General features: G+C 44.6%; 1 protein-coding gene across 5 annotated transcripts in view; it reads right to left on the reverse strand.

Annotated features, from left to right (window-relative positions):
* CCDC77 (coiled-coil domain containing 77) overlaps positions 1-17,869 on the reverse strand; it is a 41,837-nt gene extending 23,968 nt beyond the window's left edge. Inside the window, exons 1-5 of one of the 5 annotated variants that reach the window (XM_055281198.2) lie at positions 17,716-17,869; positions 13,813-13,866; positions 9,585-9,638; positions 6,482-6,713; positions 1,271-1,413 (exon numbers count right to left, since the gene is read on the reverse strand). In XM_055281198.2, the coding sequence (XP_055137173.2) occupies positions 1,271-1,413; positions 6,482-6,713; positions 9,585-9,622 (413 nt within the window). In that variant the 5' untranslated portion in view covers positions 9,623-9,638; positions 13,813-13,866; positions 17,716-17,869. The remainder of the gene's footprint in view (positions 1-1,270; positions 1,414-6,481; positions 6,714-9,584; positions 9,639-13,812; positions 13,867-17,715) is intronic. The other 4 variants (XM_063639902.1, XM_063639906.1, XM_063639905.1 and 1 more) reach the window with 4 other exon arrangements.
* Between the last annotated feature and the right edge of the window lie 29 nt (positions 17,870-17,898).

Below are 17,898 nucleotides of genomic sequence, written 5' to 3' on the forward strand. Positions count from 1 at the left end.
CTCAGGAGGCTGAGGTGGGTGGACAGCTTCAGTTTGGAAGGCGGAGGTTACAGTGAGCTGAGATCCATTGGTGGATGAATGGATAAACAAAATGTGGTACACATATAATGGAATATTGTTCAGTCTTAAAAAGGAAGAAAATTCTGACACATGCTACAACATGGATGAACCCTGAAGACATCAGGCTAAGTGAAATAAGCATAACAAATATTGTATGATTCCACTTACATGAGGTACCTAAAATAGATTCATAGAGACGAAAAGTAGAAGGGTGTGTTCCAGGAACTGGGGTAACAGGGATGTGGGAGTTACTGTTTAATGAGTATACAATTTCAGTTTAGGAGTATGAAAATGTTCTAGAGTTCAATGGTGGTGACAGTTGTGCAACAATGTGAATATACTTAATGCCACTGAACCGTACACTTCAGATGGCTAAAATGGTAAACTTCTTGCTGTGTGTATTTTACCCTCCCACTCCCGGCACACACACACAGAAGTGCACTGTAATGGAACATGTAGTGTACGGCTCAGACTCCCCCTCATGACCATATCTCCCAGGAGCTCAGTTCTTCTCTAAAAATTACACTTGGCTGAAGGGGGCTTCTTCTCCCGAGTTTACATCCCCTTCCTGGGGACAGCCTGCGTCCTATGACTGGTCAATGTGGGGACACAAAAGTCTGAGTCCTTTGCTGCCGAAAGACCACCCTATCCTTAGTGCTCCCTATGGGGCTGGCTAAGGCTTCTGTTACCACAGTATCCGTTCGTATTCTACCTCTGCCCAAATCTGCTCATAGCTATTATTCCAGAGAGCTTCTCCAGTAACTACCCTGAAGGCAAATCTCCATCTCAGAGCCCATTTCCTAGGGAATACAACCTAAGAGAATTAATGTGGAGAAATGTTATCTTTTTAAAAGTAATTTAAAGGGCTGGGCATGGTGGCTCACGCTTGTAATCCCAACACTTCAGGAGGCTGAGGTGGGCGGATCACTTGAGGCCAAGAGTTCGAGACCAGCGTGGCTGACAGGGCAAAAACCCATCTCCACTAAAAATACAAAAATGAGCTAGGCATTGTAGTGCACACCTGTGGTCCCAGCTATTGGAGAGGCTGAGGCATGAGAATCGCTTGAACCAGGAGGTGGAGGCTGCAGTGAGCCGAGATAGCGCCATTGTACTCCAGCCTGGGCAATAGAGTGATACTGCCTCTAAATGAATGAATGAATGAATGTAATTTAAAGTTAAACTCCAACATTTCCCTGCTCCTATTTGGTACCTGATTCTCAGTCGGTCATTTTCTGAGTAGAGGCGTAAAACATGTTCCCGTTCCTGGAAGAGGCAGACCTGCATATCACTTAGAGCTTTCTGCAATTCAGCAATCTCTTCCTCCCTCTGCTGCAAATCACATTCAAGTTTATGCTGCAAAAAAAACACAATAAGATAGTTGAAAGACACTGGGTTTCAATGGAGTATCTCTCACTGGATGGGGAGGAGTCTACTCATGTAGAAATATTCCAAAGTAAATAATTTTGCCAATACAGAATTCAAATGACAGCAATAGGCATGTATAGGCTGGAGTTTTTTTGTTTGTTTATTTATTTATTGAGACCAAGTCTTGCTCTGTTGCCCAGGCTGTAGTGCAGTGGCACGATCTCGGCTCACTGCAACCTCCACCTTCTAGGTGATTCTTGTGCCTCAGCCTCCCGAGTAGCTGAGATCATAGGTGCATGCCCCATGCCCGGCTAATTTTTGTATTTTTAGCAGAGACGGGGTTTCGCCATGTTGGGCAGGCTGGTCTCAAACTCCTGACCTCAGGTGATCCACCCGCCTCGGCATCCCAAAGTGCTGGGATTACAGGCACGAGCCACCATGCCTGCCAAATCCTACTCTATTTCTAATTCATAGAAATAGCAAGTAAAATAGTGGTTACAGGGAGTGTGGGGAGAAATGATCTGTTTAATGGAATGGAGTTTTGGTTTTGTAAAACGAAAACGTTCTAGAGATCAGTCACACAACAATGTGAATATACTTAACACGCCAGGCATGGCAGATCACTTGAGGCCACGAGTTCAAGACCAGCCTGACCAACATGGCAAAACCCCATCTCTACTAAAAAAACAAAAATTAGGCCGGGCGCGGTGGCTCACGCTTGTAATCCCAGCACTTTGGGAGGCCGAGGCAGGTGGATCACAAGGTCAGGAGATCGAGACCACGGTGAAACCCTGACTCTACTAAAAATACAAAAAATTAGCCGGGCATGCTGGCGGGCGCCTGTAGTCCCAGCTACTCGGAGACGCTGAGGCAGGAGAATGGCGTGAACCCGGGAGGCGGAGCTTGCAGTGAGCCAAGATCGTGCCACTGCACTCCAGCCTGGGTGACAGAGCGAGACTCCGTCTCAAAAAAAAAAAAAAAATTAGCTGGGTGTGGTGGCGCACCCTGTAATCCCAGCTACTTGGGAGGCTGAGGCAGGAGAATCGCTTAAACCCAGGAGGAGAAGGTTGCAGTGAGCTGAGATCGCACCACTGCACTCTAGCCTGGGTGACAGTGCCAGACTGCCGCAAAAAAAAAAAAAAAAAAAAAACATATATATATATATATATATATATATATATATATACACACACACACACACACATAAACACTTAACACTACTCAACTGAACACTTAAAATTGGGCAAAGTCATTAAAAATAATTTCATAAAGGCTGGGTGCAGTGACTCACACCTGTAATCCCAACACTTTGGGAGGTTAAGGTGGGAGGATGGCTTGAGCCCAGGAGTTCAAGACCATCCTAGAGAACAGAGCGAGATTCTGTCTTTACAAAAAATAAAAAATTGGGCAGGGTGCAGTGGCTCACACCTGTAATCTCAGCACCTTGGGAGGCCGAGCCAGGCGGGTCATCTAAGGTCAGGTGTTCAAGACCACCCTGGCCAACATGGTGAAACCCAGTCCCTAGTAAAAGTACAAAAATTAGCCAGGCGTGGTGGTGGGCGCCCATAATCTCAGCTACTCAGGAGGCTGAGGCAGGAAAATCACATGAACCTGGGAGGTGGAGGTTGTAGTGAGCCGAGATCGCACCACTGCACTCCAGCCTGGGTGAAAGAGCAAGACTTCATCTCAAAATAAAATAAAATAAAATAAAAAATAAAAAATTAGCTGGGCACGGTGATACATGCCTGTAGTCCCAGCTACTTGGGAGGCTGAGGCAGGAGGATTGCTTGAGTCCAGGACGTTGAGGCTGCAGTGAGCTATGATCACACCACTGCACTCCAGCCTGGGCAACAGGGCAAGACCCTGACTCAAAAAAACAAAAAACAAAAAACCCAGAGGTCTACAGATACATACATAATGTGATAAAAATGACAAATAAATATTAACAACTGATTCAGAGAAAGGGACAGCACACAAGTCCACAGTGGAACTCAAAAGGTTGGAAACACTTTTTTTGTAGAATCTACAAAAAAAATTAGGCTGGGCATGGTGCCTCACACAGTGTCCCAGTAAATGTATTTAGAGACGCTGCATCACTGTCATCTGGCAACCAGCTCCCATCCCTGAAGCTATTCAGGAGCCCAAATGGAACAAATTACCCTGTAATTCATTGTATACATACATAATGTGATAAAAATGACAAGTAAACCTCCAAAAAACAAAAGCCTAATCAATTTGGACAAGTACAAATATTTCAGTACTGCTAGAGTGAAAAGTGTGAGGCCAACTGCGGATGTAAGAGACCAGAGGGAGGCCAGGCGCGGTGGCTCAAGCTTGTAATCCCAGCACTTTGGGAGGCAGAGGTGGGCAGATCACAAGGTCAGGAGATCGAGACCACGATGAAACCCCGTCTCTACTAAAAATACAAAAAATTAGCCGGGCGTGGTGGCGGGCGCCTGTAGTCCCAGCTACTCGGAGAGGCTGAGGCAGGAGAATGGCGTGAACCCAGGAGGCGGAGCTTGCAGTGAGCCGAGATCGCGCCACTACACTCCAGCCTGGGTGACAGAGCGAGACTCCGTCTCAAAAAAAAAAAAAAAAAAAGGGAGACCAGAGGCAGGTACTGGCAAGGAGGATACTGTCATAGTTTAGATGCAACTCAAGGGTCTGCGTGAGCATCGTGGCAAAAGTGATGTGGGTGTGGGAATGGACTGAGTAATATTTAGGAAGCAGAATCAACAGGACTTGCCAAATGATCCAGTGTAGGGGGATCGAAAGAACTATAGGCAATGATGCCATTTACCAAGACAAAGAAGAAAGAAAAAGTTAAGGCATGAGGAATAGAGGGAGGCGAAATGGTGGCAGTACATGTGCGGGTGGGGAAGGGAGGGTAGAGAAAGGAGCCTCAGGAGAAAAGTAGTCAGCGTTAGTTATTTAACAGTCATCATCACATATGTAGTAGTGTAAAACAAGGATAAAACGAGATCATTTATAGTAGAGTCTGGAAGAACTTTGACATTTAAGAGTAAGGAAGAGAGTTGTTATGGACACTGAAATGAGCTGATCAGAGACGTTAGATAGAAATTGGGAAAGAAAAATGACACAGAAATCAAGAAGGGAGGCCGGGCTCACGCCTGTAATCCCAGCACTTTAGGAGGCCGAGGCAGGCGGATCACAAGGTCAGGAGTTTGAGATGAGCTTGGCCAACATGGTGAAACTCCGTCTTTACTAAAAATACAAAAATTAGTTAGGTGTGGTGGCGGGCACCTACAATCCCAGCTATTTGGGAGGCTGAGGTAGGAGAATCGTTTGAACCCGGGAGACAGGGGTTGCAGTGAGTTGAGATCATGCCATTGCACTCCAGCCTGGGCGACAGGGCGAGACTCCATCTCAAAAAAAAAAAAAAAAAAAAAGGAAATCAAGAAAGGAAGAAAATTTTAGAAGAAGAGAGGTCAAAAGTGACAAACACTGCAAAGGGCAAAAAGAGAAAAGTTTGGCAAAGAGGTACTTGGAGACCACAGAAGGCACGGTTTTAGTGGTGTGGCAAGGGCCAAGATGAAACTGCAGTCAAGACATTTCCCAGCCGGGCGCGGTGGCTCACGCCTGTAATCCCAGCACTTTGGAAGGCCGAGGCGGGCAGGTTGCCTGAACTCAGGTGTTTGAGACCAGCCTGGGCAACACTGTGAAACCCTGCCTCTACTAAAAATACAAAAAATTGGCCGGGTGCGGTGGTGGGCACCTGTAGTCCCAGCTACTCTGAAGGCTGAGGCGGGAGAATGGCGTGAACCCAGGAGGCGGAGCTTGCAGTGAGCCAAGATCGCACCACTGCACTCCAGCCTGGGTGACAGATCGAGACTCTGTCTCAAAAAAAAAATAATAATAAAATAAAATAAAATAAAAATAAAAATAAAAAAATAAAAATACAAAAAATTAGCCGGGCATGGTGGCAGGCTCCTGTAGTCCCAGCTACTCGGGAGGCTGAGGCAGGAGAATGGCGTGAACCCGGAGGTGGAGCTTGCAGTGAGCCGAGATCGCACCACTGCGCTCCAGCCTGGGTGACAGAGCAAGACTCCCTTTCAAAAAAAAAAAACAAGAAAAAGAAAAGCAACCAAAGAAAAAAGAAAGGAAGGAAGAAGGAGATAGATATGGATGGAGTAACTGTGTAGATGAGCAGAAAAGATGTTGAGAGAGGAGGGCTAAGAAGGGGTTGCAGGCTGGAGGTGAGGGTATGGCACAGATGTGGAAGGAGAGGAAACCCAGTATGGACAGGTAAGACGACTGCTGTATAGTGGTTGAGGGTACAGCTGAATTTGTTTACCATCGATTCATTCTATACTGATTTGTGACCTTTCTACAATAGTGTTCTCAATCAGGAGTGACTGTACATACATACACCCATTCCAGAAACATCTGGCAATGTCTGGAGACATTCTTGATTGTCACAGCTGGGGGTGTTGTGTTACTGGCATCCGGTGGGTAGAGGCCAGGGATGCTGCTAAACATCCTATCATGCACAGGACAACCCCTCACAACAAAGAATCATCCAGCCCAAAACGTCAATAATGCCGAGGTTAAGAAATCCTGCTATAGGAGAATATGTGGCAGAGAACTGGATGATGCCACAGCTCAGTTTTTGCTATGCGGGTGGAGCAAAAGAATAATTGAGCAAGGGGTCATTTGCAGGCACTGCAGTTACTACTCAAGTGAAGCATCATGGGGTTTAGGTTTGAAGGACTTGATATCAGAGCTATATACAGCACTTAGAAAACTGAAAAGTCAGGAAGCTACGGAGGTAACAAAGAAGGACTACTCAGGTATAAGGAGATGAAAGAGCTAGGTGTAAGAGATACAGAGATGTCAGAATTTAAGATTTGAGAGAAAGGGCAGTTTTGGGGGTTATGATCCAAGGAGGGCCTGAAGGGGCAGTAGCCAGGCTGGGGAATAAAAAAGGAGTATTTTTATAAAACATCTGCTTATGATATAAACTGGCACTTGTAGAGCATCTCTAATTAATGAAGACTTCATCAGACTTCTAAAACAGCATGCATCGTCTCTTTACCTGTCCTTCACAAGCTTCTCTGTAGAGTTCCAGTTTCTTCAACAAGTCCTCATTTTCTGCCTCACACTCAGCCATCTTCTTTTGATAATATTCCAGGAGCTCCTTAGAAGGACAGAGTTTGGCCAGACGATCTTCGAGGGAAGGCAAGGGGGTTGACTCCAGTGAATCTGCCATTCCCCTCCTCTTGGTGGGACCACTGATGGCAACACCACGTTTGGAGACGACTGTTCGCCTATGTGAAATTAGAAATGATAGATTCATTACACTCTGTGAAAGTTTATGAGTTATAACTTTCTAAATAAAAGGGGGTTTTGTGTTCCCAAAGTGCTTATAATTAAGGTGCTCATAAATTTGGAAGTTTGGACAGGCATAGTGGCTCATGCCTGTAATCCCAGCACTTTCGGAGGCCAAGGTGGGAGAATCACTTGAGCCCAGGGGTTCAAGACCAGCCTGGGCAATATAGCGAAACCCTGTCTTAATTAAAAAAAAAAAAAAAAAAAAAAAAAAAATCTTGGCCGGGCGCGGTGGCTCACACCTGTAATCCTAGCACTTTGGGAGGCCAAGGCAGGCAGATTGCCTATGCTCAGGAGTTCGAGACCAGCCTGGGCAACGTGGTGAAACCCCGTCTCTACCAAAATACAAAAATAAAAAATTAGCCGGGTGTGGCAGTGTGAGCCTGTAGTTCCAGCTACTCTGGAGGCTGAGGCAGGAGAATTGCTTGAACCCGGGAGGCAGAGGTTGCAGTGAGCCGAGATCGTGCCACTGCACTCCAACCTGGCGACAGAGCGAGACTCTGTCTCAAAAAAAAAAAAATTGAAAGTTTGATATTACAGGATAGTAAATAATTTTATTAATTATCTTCCAAGTACTAACGGTTTAAAGCTGGATTCAAAATACATGTTAGAGCCAGGAATGGTGGCACAGCTGAGTAGCTGAGCAGTCCCAGCTACTCAGGGGGCTGAGGTGGAAGGATTGCTTGAGCCTAGGAGTTCCAGTCCAGCCTGGGCCACATAGCAACACCTTGTCTCTAAAGAAGTAAAAATAAAATCCAATAGAGACTAAAAAGATAATTTAAAAAAACAGAATATAAACTAAGGGAGACCATGTAGTAACAATTAGAAAATGTAGTACTATAAGACATATTGCAGGCCGGGTGCAGTGGCTCATGCCTATAATCCCAACACTTTGGGAGGCCAAGGCGGGCAGATTAGTTGAGGTCAGGAGTTCAAGACCGGCCTGGCCAACATAGCGAAACCTAGTCTCTACCAAAAATATAAAAATTAGCTGGGCGTAGTGGCGAGCATCTGTAATCCCAGCTACCCAGGAGGCCGAGGCAGGAGAATCGCTTGAACCCCGGAGGCAGAGGTTGCAGTGAGTAGAGATCGCGCTATTACACTCCAGCTTGGGCAACGATAGTGAAACTATGTCTCAAAAAAAAAAAAAAAAAAAGACATATTGCAATTGGAACAAACATATCAGATGCTAATCTCTAGCATCTGAGACATTTGAATTGCACAGATTAGAACTAAATGTTATAAATGGCAAAAAGACTCTGATCAAAGGCTGGACATGGCTGGGCGTAGTGGCTCATGTCTATAATCCTACCACTTTGGGAGGCTGAGGTGGGTGGATCACCTGAGGTGGGTGGATCACCTGATGTCAAGAGTTCAAAACTAGCCTGGCCAGCATGGTGAAACCCTATCTCTACTAAAAATACAAAATTAGCCAGGTGTGGTGGCACATGCCTATAATCCCAGCTGCTCGGGAGGCTGAGGCAGGAAAACTGCATGAACCTGGGAGATGGAGGTTGCAGTAAGCCAAGACTGCGCCATTACACTCCAGCCTGGAAAACAACAGCAAAACTCCATCTCAAAAAAAAAAAGGTGAACATGAAGTTTTTGTTTATTTGCTTCTAGCAAACAAGACTTGAGCTAAAATAATGAAAGTTGGAAAACAAATAGTACAGGCCGGGTGCAGTGGCTCATGCCTGTAATCCCAGCACTTTGGGAGACCAAGGCGGGCAGATCACCTGAGATCGGAAGTTCAAGAATAGCTGACCAACACGGAGAAACCCCGTCTCTACTAAAAATGCAAAAATTAGCCAGGCGTGGTGGCACATGCCTATAATCCCAGCTACTCGGGAGGCTGAGGCAGGAGAATCACTTGAACCTGGGAGGCGGACGTTGCAGTGAGCCAAGATCGCACCATTGCACTCTAGCCTGGGCAACAAGAGCAAAACTCCGTCTCAAAAAACAAAAAAACAAAACAAAAATAGTACAGAAGAAGAGAAACCCTTCTGTGAAAATAAATCCAATTTGGTTGTCTGCAATTTATAACATAATAGACAGCACAGTGGAGAAACTATACCAGAAGCTCTGAGTTATAGTTAATAATATGTGGTCACTTCTAATAAATAAACATGCAGAGATATTAAAATTTGTCAACTAGCATGAAGAAAAACTTAAACATTTTCCCAATCATTAAAAACTTGTGAGAGAAATACTATTTTACTTAACATTTCTTTCTTTTTTTTTTTTAAGATGGAGTCTTGCTCTGTTGCCCAGGCTGGAGTGCAGTGGCATGATCTCAGCTCACTGCAACCTCCACCACCCAGGTTCAAGCAATTCTCCTGCCTCAGCCTCCCAAGTAGCTGAGATTACAGGCACTCACCACCATGCCTAGTTAATTTTTTTTTTTTTTTTTTTTTTTTTTAGTAGAGATGGGGTTTCACCATGTTGGCCAGGCTGCCCACCTCGGCCTCCCAAAGTGCTGGGATTACAGGCGTGAGCCACCGTGCCCGGCCAATATTTCATATTTTCTAAAGGGGTTGTCTCAGGCTGGGCACAGTGGCTTATGCCTGTAATCTCAGCACTTTGGGAGGCTGAGGCGGGAGGGCTGCTTGAGTGCAGGAGGTCAAGGCTGCAATGAGCTGTGATTGCACCACTGCACTCCATCCTGGGCACAGAGTGAAACTCTGTCTCAAAAAAAAAAAAACAACTTTAGGAAATATGTTTCCAGTACTTTTCCAGTTCCTATGCTAACTTAGACTAAGGCTATACAAGTCTTGATTTCTTAACAACTTGAAAATAAGCAAATGTCTTACTTTCTGCAGGCAGGGGTGTCTGTTGGGGTAAAGTTCATGCTGTCTTTTTCACACCTATCAAATACACAAAAATTCATAATTAGGGGTCAAGAATAGAAAAATAAAAATAGTACAGGATGCATAGACTGGTTCCCTCTTCAACATCATCATATTTGCTTTTTGGAAAGAACTTGATGTTTTAAAATATAGTTTTGTTTTTTTGTTTTTATTTTTTTTTTTGAGACAGAGTCTCACTCTGTTCCCCAGGCTGGAATGCAGTGGCGTGATCTCAGCTCACTGCAACCTCCGCCTTCTGGGTTCAAGCGATTCTCCTGCCTCAGCCTTCCAAGTAGCTGGGACTACACGTGTGCGCCACCATGCCTGGCTAATTTTTGTATTTTTAGTAGAGACAGGGTTTCACCATATTGGCCAGGCTGGTCTCGAACTCCTGACCTTGTGATCCACCTGCCTCGGCCTCCCAAAGTGCTGGGATTATAGGCGTGAGCCACCACGCCCGGGCTAAAATGTAGTATTCTTTAAAGTATCTCCAAAATCCTGAAATTCATGCCTTTTGAATTTTCAAAAGGTACTCCTCATAATTATTTTCAAATAAAAATCAGAATGGCATTGAATATTTAAATGGATAAGCACACAAAGTAGAAAGGTCTCCTTGTTATCTGCAACAACAGAAAAACAAATCTACAATCTTTTCCTTGAAGTTATAGGAGGAGGAGATGCAGAAAACTCTAATAAGCAATAAACAGTACATAGAGCGAGGTGCAGTGGCCCACACCTATAGTCCCTGCTACTCAGGAGGCTGAGGAGGGAGGATCGTCTGAGCCCAGGAGTTCAAAGCCAGCCTCACCAACATATTGACTTCCCCTGCTCCCACTCCCCTCTCCAAAAACAGAAGTAGTAAATGGAAATTAAGGCAGAGTACCCACTATATCAAATTTAAAATGAATACAAAGCCACTGATGCTATCTTTATCTCATGTGCTTTCTCTATTATCTTAAGCAAAAGAAAAAAAATTACTTATAAACTTTAAAAGGCTCTTCATAATCTCCATTTCAATTGGTAACGCAAGATCTTGAGCTCCTGTACTTTAAGCAACCTTATTATAGAAATTTTCATGAAGATAAACCTCATGGCTGGAAAGGGAATGCCTTACCATGTTATATGATTGACAGAGTCAGAAGGAGAGAGGGAGAGAGGCTGACTTTTTTATTGCTTTGGTGAAAGCTTTCTTATCAAGCATGCTCTGTCAATCCACTGATTCTGAGCAAGTCACATGATGTTCTGTTATGTCCTTCTACCTGGCATAATCTGCTTAAAATCTTCAGTCCTGAGGCTGGGTGCGGTGGCTCACGCCTGTAATCCCCAGCACTTTGGGAGGCCGAGGTGGGTGGATCACAAGGTCAGGAGATTGAGACTATCCTGGATAACACGGTGAAACCCCATCTCTACTAAAAATACAAAAAATTAGCCAAGCGTGGTGGCGGGCGCCCATAGTCCCAGCTACTCGGGAGGCTGAGGCAGGAGAATGGCGTGAACCCGGGAGGTGGAGCTTGCAGTGAGCCGAGATTGCGCCACTGCACTCCAGCCTGGGCGACAGAGCGAGACTCCATCTCAAAAAAATAAATAAATAAATAAATAAATAATAAAAAAAATAAAAAATTCTTCAGTCCTTTGGGAAAGAATTTTGTGTGAAAGTATGAAAAGAGAGAATCACCACTGTTACTTCCATATACCATTTTCCTGCTCAGAACCCCACAGTGCCTCTCTCCCTGACTCCTTCAAAGCTTTCTTTGTTTGGCTTCCACGACACCTCTTCCTGGTTGTCCCCTTTTCTTACTGGTCATTACTCATTGCCTTGGTGATCTCCTGAAGTCTCACAGTTTTAAATAGCATGTACACATTAGTAGTTTTCAAACTGATGCCTCAGTCCTTACTCTGCCCTCCGCTCTAGACTCACACATCTAACTGCCTACTCCGTCCCTCCATGTGGATGTCCAGCAGGTCTCCCAAGCTCGCCAAGTGTAAAACTGAGCTCCTGATACATACCTCCCACCACAAAAACCTGCTCTTCTCTCAGAGTTCTACATTCCAGTAAATACTAATTCTATGCTGCTAGTTGTTTATGACAAACAAACAAACTTGGTTGGAGAAATTTTACTCCTGTCTTTGTCTTACATGCCACACACAACCCACTAGCAAATCCCGCTGGCTAGCTCATCAAAATATCTAGAATCTGACAACTACTTATCACCTATGCCCTCATTGCCCTGGTCCAGCCCACTGTTTTTGCTTTTGTTTTTTTTGTTTTTGTTTTTTTTGAGACGGAGTCTCGCTCTGTCGCCCAGGCTGGAGTGCAGTGGCATGATCTCGGCTCACTGCAAGCTCCGCCTCCCGGGTTCACGCCATTCTCCTGCCTCAGCCTCCCGAGTAGCTGGGACTACAGGCGCCCGCCACCACGTTTGGCTAATTTTTTGTATTTTTTTAGTAGAGACGGGGTTTCACCGTGTTAGCCAGGATGGTCTTGATCTCCTGACCTCGTGATCCGCCCGCCTCAGCCTCCCAAAGTGCTGGGATTACAGGCTTGAGCCACCGCCCCCGGCCACGCTTTTGTTTTTTTTAGATACAGGGTCTCGCTTTGTTGCCTACGCTTGTCTCAAACTCCTGGCTTCAATCAATCCTCTCCCCTCAGCCACACAAGTAATAGGATTATAGGCATGAGTCACTGCACTTGGCTTCCAACCCACTGTTATCTCTTGCCCAGATGACTACAAGGGTCTCTTAACTGGTCTCCCTGTTCCACTTTTTTTTTTTTTTTTTTTTTTTGTGGAGACAAAGTCTTGCTCTGTCATCCAGGCTGGAGTGCAATGGTGCAATCTTGGCTCACTGCAACCTCCGCCTCCCGAGTTCAAGTGATTCTCCTGCCTCAGCCTCCCGAGTGGCTGGGATTATAGGCACACACCACCAAGCCTGGCTAATTTTTGTATTTTTAGTAGAGATGGGGTTTCACCATGTTGGCCAGGCTGGTCTTGAACTCCTGACATCAGGTGATCCACCTGCCTTGGCCTCCCAAAGTGCTGGGATTACAGGCGTGAGTCACTGCGCCTGGCCCCCCGTTCCATTTTTAACCTTATCCTTTCCAGTGATTCTCAACACATTAATATATGTATGTCAAAACACAAAACTTCTCTGCCCAAAAGCCTCCAATGACTTTTCATCTTACTCAGAGGGTCAAGGTCTTTAAAATTGCCTACAAGGTCCTGTATGATCTGGCCAACCTCATTACTTCTGTGACCTCACCTACTACTCTTATCCTTGTTCACTGCTGCAAAAACACTGGCCTCTTTGCTGTTCTTCAAACGTGCCAGGCACACTTCTACTTCAGAGTCCCTGTACCTGTAGTTCTCTTTGCTATGATGTTCTTTCCCCATTTATCTATGTGGCTCACTCCCTCTCCTCCTTCAGGGCTAAAATGTTACTTTCTTGATGAAGTCTTCCCTGACCACTCTACCAACCTCATCCCTCTTCTCTGTTTTACTTTTCTCCATTAACACTTATAACCTTGGCTAGTTGAAGTGGCTCACGCCTGTAATCTCAGCAATTTGGGAGGCCAAGGCAGATAGATTGCTTGAGTCCAGGAGTTTGAGACCAGCCTGGGCAACATGGCAAAACCCTGTCTCTACAAAAAATTAGCCAGATGTGGTGGCACATGTCTGTAGTCCTAGTTAAACAGGCGGCTGAGGTAAGAGGATCGCCTGCACCGGGAGGTCAAGGCTGCAGTGAGCCATGATCATGCCACTGCAGTCCAGCTGGGGTGACAGAGTGAGACCCTCTCTCAAAAAAAAAAAAAAAAAAAAAAAAAAAAGTGGAACACTTATAACCATCTAATATTTAATGTTAATGTCTGTCTCTGCACACTGGAATATGCAAACTCACTAAGGGCAGTGGGTTTTTATCTATTGTGTTCACTGCTGTATCCCTAGTAACATAAACAGTGCCTGGCTCATAGTAAGTGTGTATATATCTCTATATATATATATAACTCTCAATATGAATTTGAAAGACTGTTGAACATCCTTTTCTTCTGCTGGCCAGTCTATTCAATCTAGATTTAAAAATCTGTTTCTGCTTCTCTCATCTGATTTGCCTTCTTCTACAGCCAACCCTTCAAATATGCCATCTTTCTTCTTCTAATTCTCTCCTTTAAAAGATTACTCTCCTCCTCCAAACTCACCTCTTTCCAAAATACTTCTCCAAATTGGGTCAGTTTGCCTCTTGTCCAAATAACCTAGAAAATAAAGTTATTGGATTGGCATGGTAGGATTACGGGTAACACTTTTTAAAAAAAATAGCTTTATGGAATGTAATTTGTATATACCATTAAATTCATTCAATGTGTACAATTCAATGATTTTTAGCATATTCACAGATATGTGTACCTATCACCAGAGGCCATTTTAGAAGTTTCATCACTTCAAGAAAAAACCCTGTGTCCTTCAGCTATTATCCCTGTCTCCTAGTCCTAAGCAACCACTAACCTACTGTCTCTATAGATTTCCCTATTCTGGACTTTCCTATAAATGGAATCACATAGTATATGGTCTTTTGTGACTGGTTTCTTTCACTGAGCATAATGTTTTCAAGGTTCAACTATGTGGTACCATGTATCAGTATTCATCCCTTTTTGTGGCTGAATAAAATTCCATTGTATGGATATGGGTGACAACTTAAAGTTAAACTTCACTGTTTCAAGTGAAATTAAGAGTAATTTGAAGCAGCTGGGCACAGTGTCTCATGCCTGTAATCCCAGCACTTTGGGAGGCCGAGGTGGGCAGATCACCTGAGGTCAGGAGTTCAAGACCAGCCTGACCAACATGGAGGAACCCTGTCTCTACTAAAAATACAAAATTAGCTGGGCATGGTGGTGCATCCCTGTAATCCCACCTACTCAGGAGACTGAGGCAGGAGAATCGCTTGAACCCAGGAGGCGGAGGTTGTGGTGAGCCAAGATTGCACCATTGCACTCCAGCCTGGGCAACGAAAGCGAAACTCCATCTCAAAAAAAAAAAAAAAAAAAGTAATTTGAAGCTTTGAAAGACACTTCTGACAACCTGCAATTCCACTTCTCCTTCATAGTGACTGTCACTGTTGCACATGTCTACAAAAAGTGGTCTACACTCACCTCTCTGGCTGCAAGACAGGGCCTTGCTATGTTGCCCAGGCTGGCCTTGAACTCCTGGACTCAAACAATCCTCCTCCCTCAGCCTTCCAAAGTGCTGAGATTACAGGCATGAGCCACTGAGCCAGGCCTCGGGCTTCTACTATGACATCTAACCAAGCTCTTATTGGTCAGCAGACATCCAAATTAATAAATTCAATTGCTCTTTTCTGTTTCTATCCTCCTCCGTCCAATAGTTACTCCTTCACTTGTATTCTTAATTAGATGGTGCCAACTACCTATTTATTTATTTATTTTTTGAGACAGAGTCTCACTCTGTTCAGCCCAAGCTGGAGTGCAGTGGCATGATCTTGGCTCACTGCAACCTCCACCTCCTGGGTTCAAGTGATTCTCCTGACTCAGCCTCCCCAGTGGCTGGGATTACAAGCACCTGCCACTGTGGCTGGCTAATTTTTTTTTGTATTTTTAGTAAAGACAGGGTTTTGCCATGTTGGCCAGGCTGGTCTCGAACTCCTGACCTCAGATGATCCACCCACCTCTGCCTCCCAGTGTTGGGATTACAGGCGTGAGCCACTGTGTCTGGTAGTGCCAACTACCTTTTAAAAATATATCGCTTTGGGGCTGGGCCTTGGCATGGCCAGGCCATGGCAAGACCCCGTCTCTACCAAAATTTTAAAAATTAGCTGGGTACAGTGGCACTGTAGTCCCACCTGCTTGGTGCGAGGATCACTTCAGCCTGGGGGTTCAAGGCTGTAGTGAGCAGTGATCGTGCCACTGCACTCTAGCCTGGACAATAGAGCAAGACCCTGTCTCAAAAAAAAATTAAAATAGGCCAGGTACAGTGGCTCATGCCTGTAATGCCAGCACTTTGGGAGGCCAAAGTGAATGGACTGCTGGAGGTCAGGAGTTTGAGACCAGCCTGGGCAACATGGTGAAACCGTGTCTCTACAAAAATTACAGAATTAGCTGGGAGTGGTGGCGTGTGCCTGTAGTCCCAGCTATTCAGGAGGCTGAGGCAGGAGGATTGCTTGAGCTTGGGAGGCAGAGGCTGCAGTGAGCTGAGATTGCCCCACTGCTTTCCAGCCTAGGTGACAGAGTGAGATCTTACCTGGAAAAATAAAAAATAAAAATAAATATTGCTTTGTAGTTGAGAATGTGGGCTCTGATATCAGACTTGGGTTTGAGTCAAAGCCCTGCCTCTTATTAGCTGTGTACCTCAGGCAAGTTATCCTCTCTAAATTTCAGTTACTTCTATGTCATAGGTTGGTGTACGGATTAAATGACATAATGAATATAGGGCCGAGTGACAGCGTCTGACCCATGTATAAGCACCCAGTAAACGTGGACCATTATTATTATGGACAATTTTACTCCCTTGGTTCAAAGGTTCTGTCTTCAACTTTCTTTATCATTTCCTCTAACCATTTCTTTGGGAACATCTTTATTCCTCCTGTTTTTATTATTAACTCTGTCATCTAAAACACTACATGGCATACAGTAAGTAACAATTACATGTTGAATAAATAAACGACATCTCTTTCAACCTCTTAATTTGAATAAACAAAGATGTACTGGACATTTTCACCTATAGTTCCACTGGCATTTGAAACGTTTAACTTAAAAAAGAAATCATTCAAGTTAGGTATTTTTTTTTTAGCATCTCAAAGCTAACATTTCCTAAACCTAACACATCATCTTTTTATCCAAACATGCCCCTTCTGACTTTCCTATTTTAGTTACTAATTCAGCGTTTCCAAGCAACCGGGAGTTGGCAACTTAAATCCATCATCTGATCACTCATTCTCCTGAACGTCCTGTCTAACCATATGAATATCTTGTATATTTTATCTCCACAATGACCATGCTAATTCAGAGTCTCAATACTTCTTACCCATAACACTACAACACCTTAACGGTTATACCTACTCCTTGCCTCTGCTGGACCATTTTCTTTAATAAAATACATCAGTAGCACCTCATAGCCTAAGCATTAAATCCAATTTGTTAGCCTAGAATTCATGGCTTTCTACATAAGGGCCAAACCTAACTTTCCTGCCTTATTTCCCTCTACTCTGCTAAATGTACCGTTTCCAGATAGATAAGTTCCCTGCCTCCATACCTTTGCTCATGAGCTTCCCTCTAGCTGGAACTCCCTCCACAACCCTCATAATTTCACTTAACAAAATCTAGTCTGTACATGAAAACTCATCTTAAATACCACCTCCTTTTTCTCTTTCCTGAGTCTCCCCATCCAAAATGATTTAGCAAAAATGATCTAACTGCAAAAGAACTGCCTTTGAAATTCTCTACAAGTCAACATATTAGAGTGCTTTATTGCTATGGTTTCTCCCATGCTAGCGTGTGTTCCCTACAGATACAAACCGCGTCTTACTCTTCATTGCCTCTTCCAAAGGAACTATGCCTTTGTTTATAGGTAAATTAACGGGTTTCAGCTAGCGTCTCTGCACCTCCAATATCCTTGCTTAGATATATTCTTATAGCTTGTCTACTAACAATTAACATTTGTGTAGCACTTTGAATTTTTTTCTTTTAGCCATGTGACAAATGTGTGAAATTTATTTTATTATCCCAACAACTGTTAAGTATTTTCATTATCCCTTATTTTACAAATGAGGAAACTGAGAGCTAGACCAGCGTGGGGTGAGCGTACACCGGAACCCATCTCCAGGGCGTCCGAATCCTGTACTCCTTTTTCCACTTCATCCCATTCTCGACTCCCTCACTGCTCCAGGTCCCAACCCTCCAGCACTCCTGAGGTCTCTCCCTTTGCACATTCGAGCTTCCCTCCTCCGGTCCCCAGCCCCTCCACGGACACCACATTCAGGCTCACGTCCCTCCCCTCCGCACTGCTTCCGCAGTTACTTCTCCCTCACCAGATTTTCTTCCCAAGGCCTCTTACCTAACCCCTTCACCCCAAACCCGAAACTCTATACTCACGACACACTAAAACTCCGAGTCACGGAACTCAACGGAAAAACAAAAGTCAAACCAAGGAGCGTCGCGGCGCCACTGAACGTCCCTAAATCCGTGCAATCGCGAAGAAGTTTATACGGCCCTTTGGACTGCGCACCAATGGGAAGGGCCTTCACACAGAGGCCCGCCCCATCTCGCCCCTCCTCG

Source organism: Symphalangus syndactylus, chromosome 5 (genome assembly GCF_028878055.3).
Source record: "Symphalangus syndactylus isolate Jambi chromosome 5, NHGRI_mSymSyn1-v2.1_pri, whole genome shotgun sequence".
In the NCBI taxonomy this organism is placed as follows: domain Eukaryota; kingdom Metazoa; phylum Chordata; class Mammalia; order Primates; family Hylobatidae; genus Symphalangus; species Symphalangus syndactylus.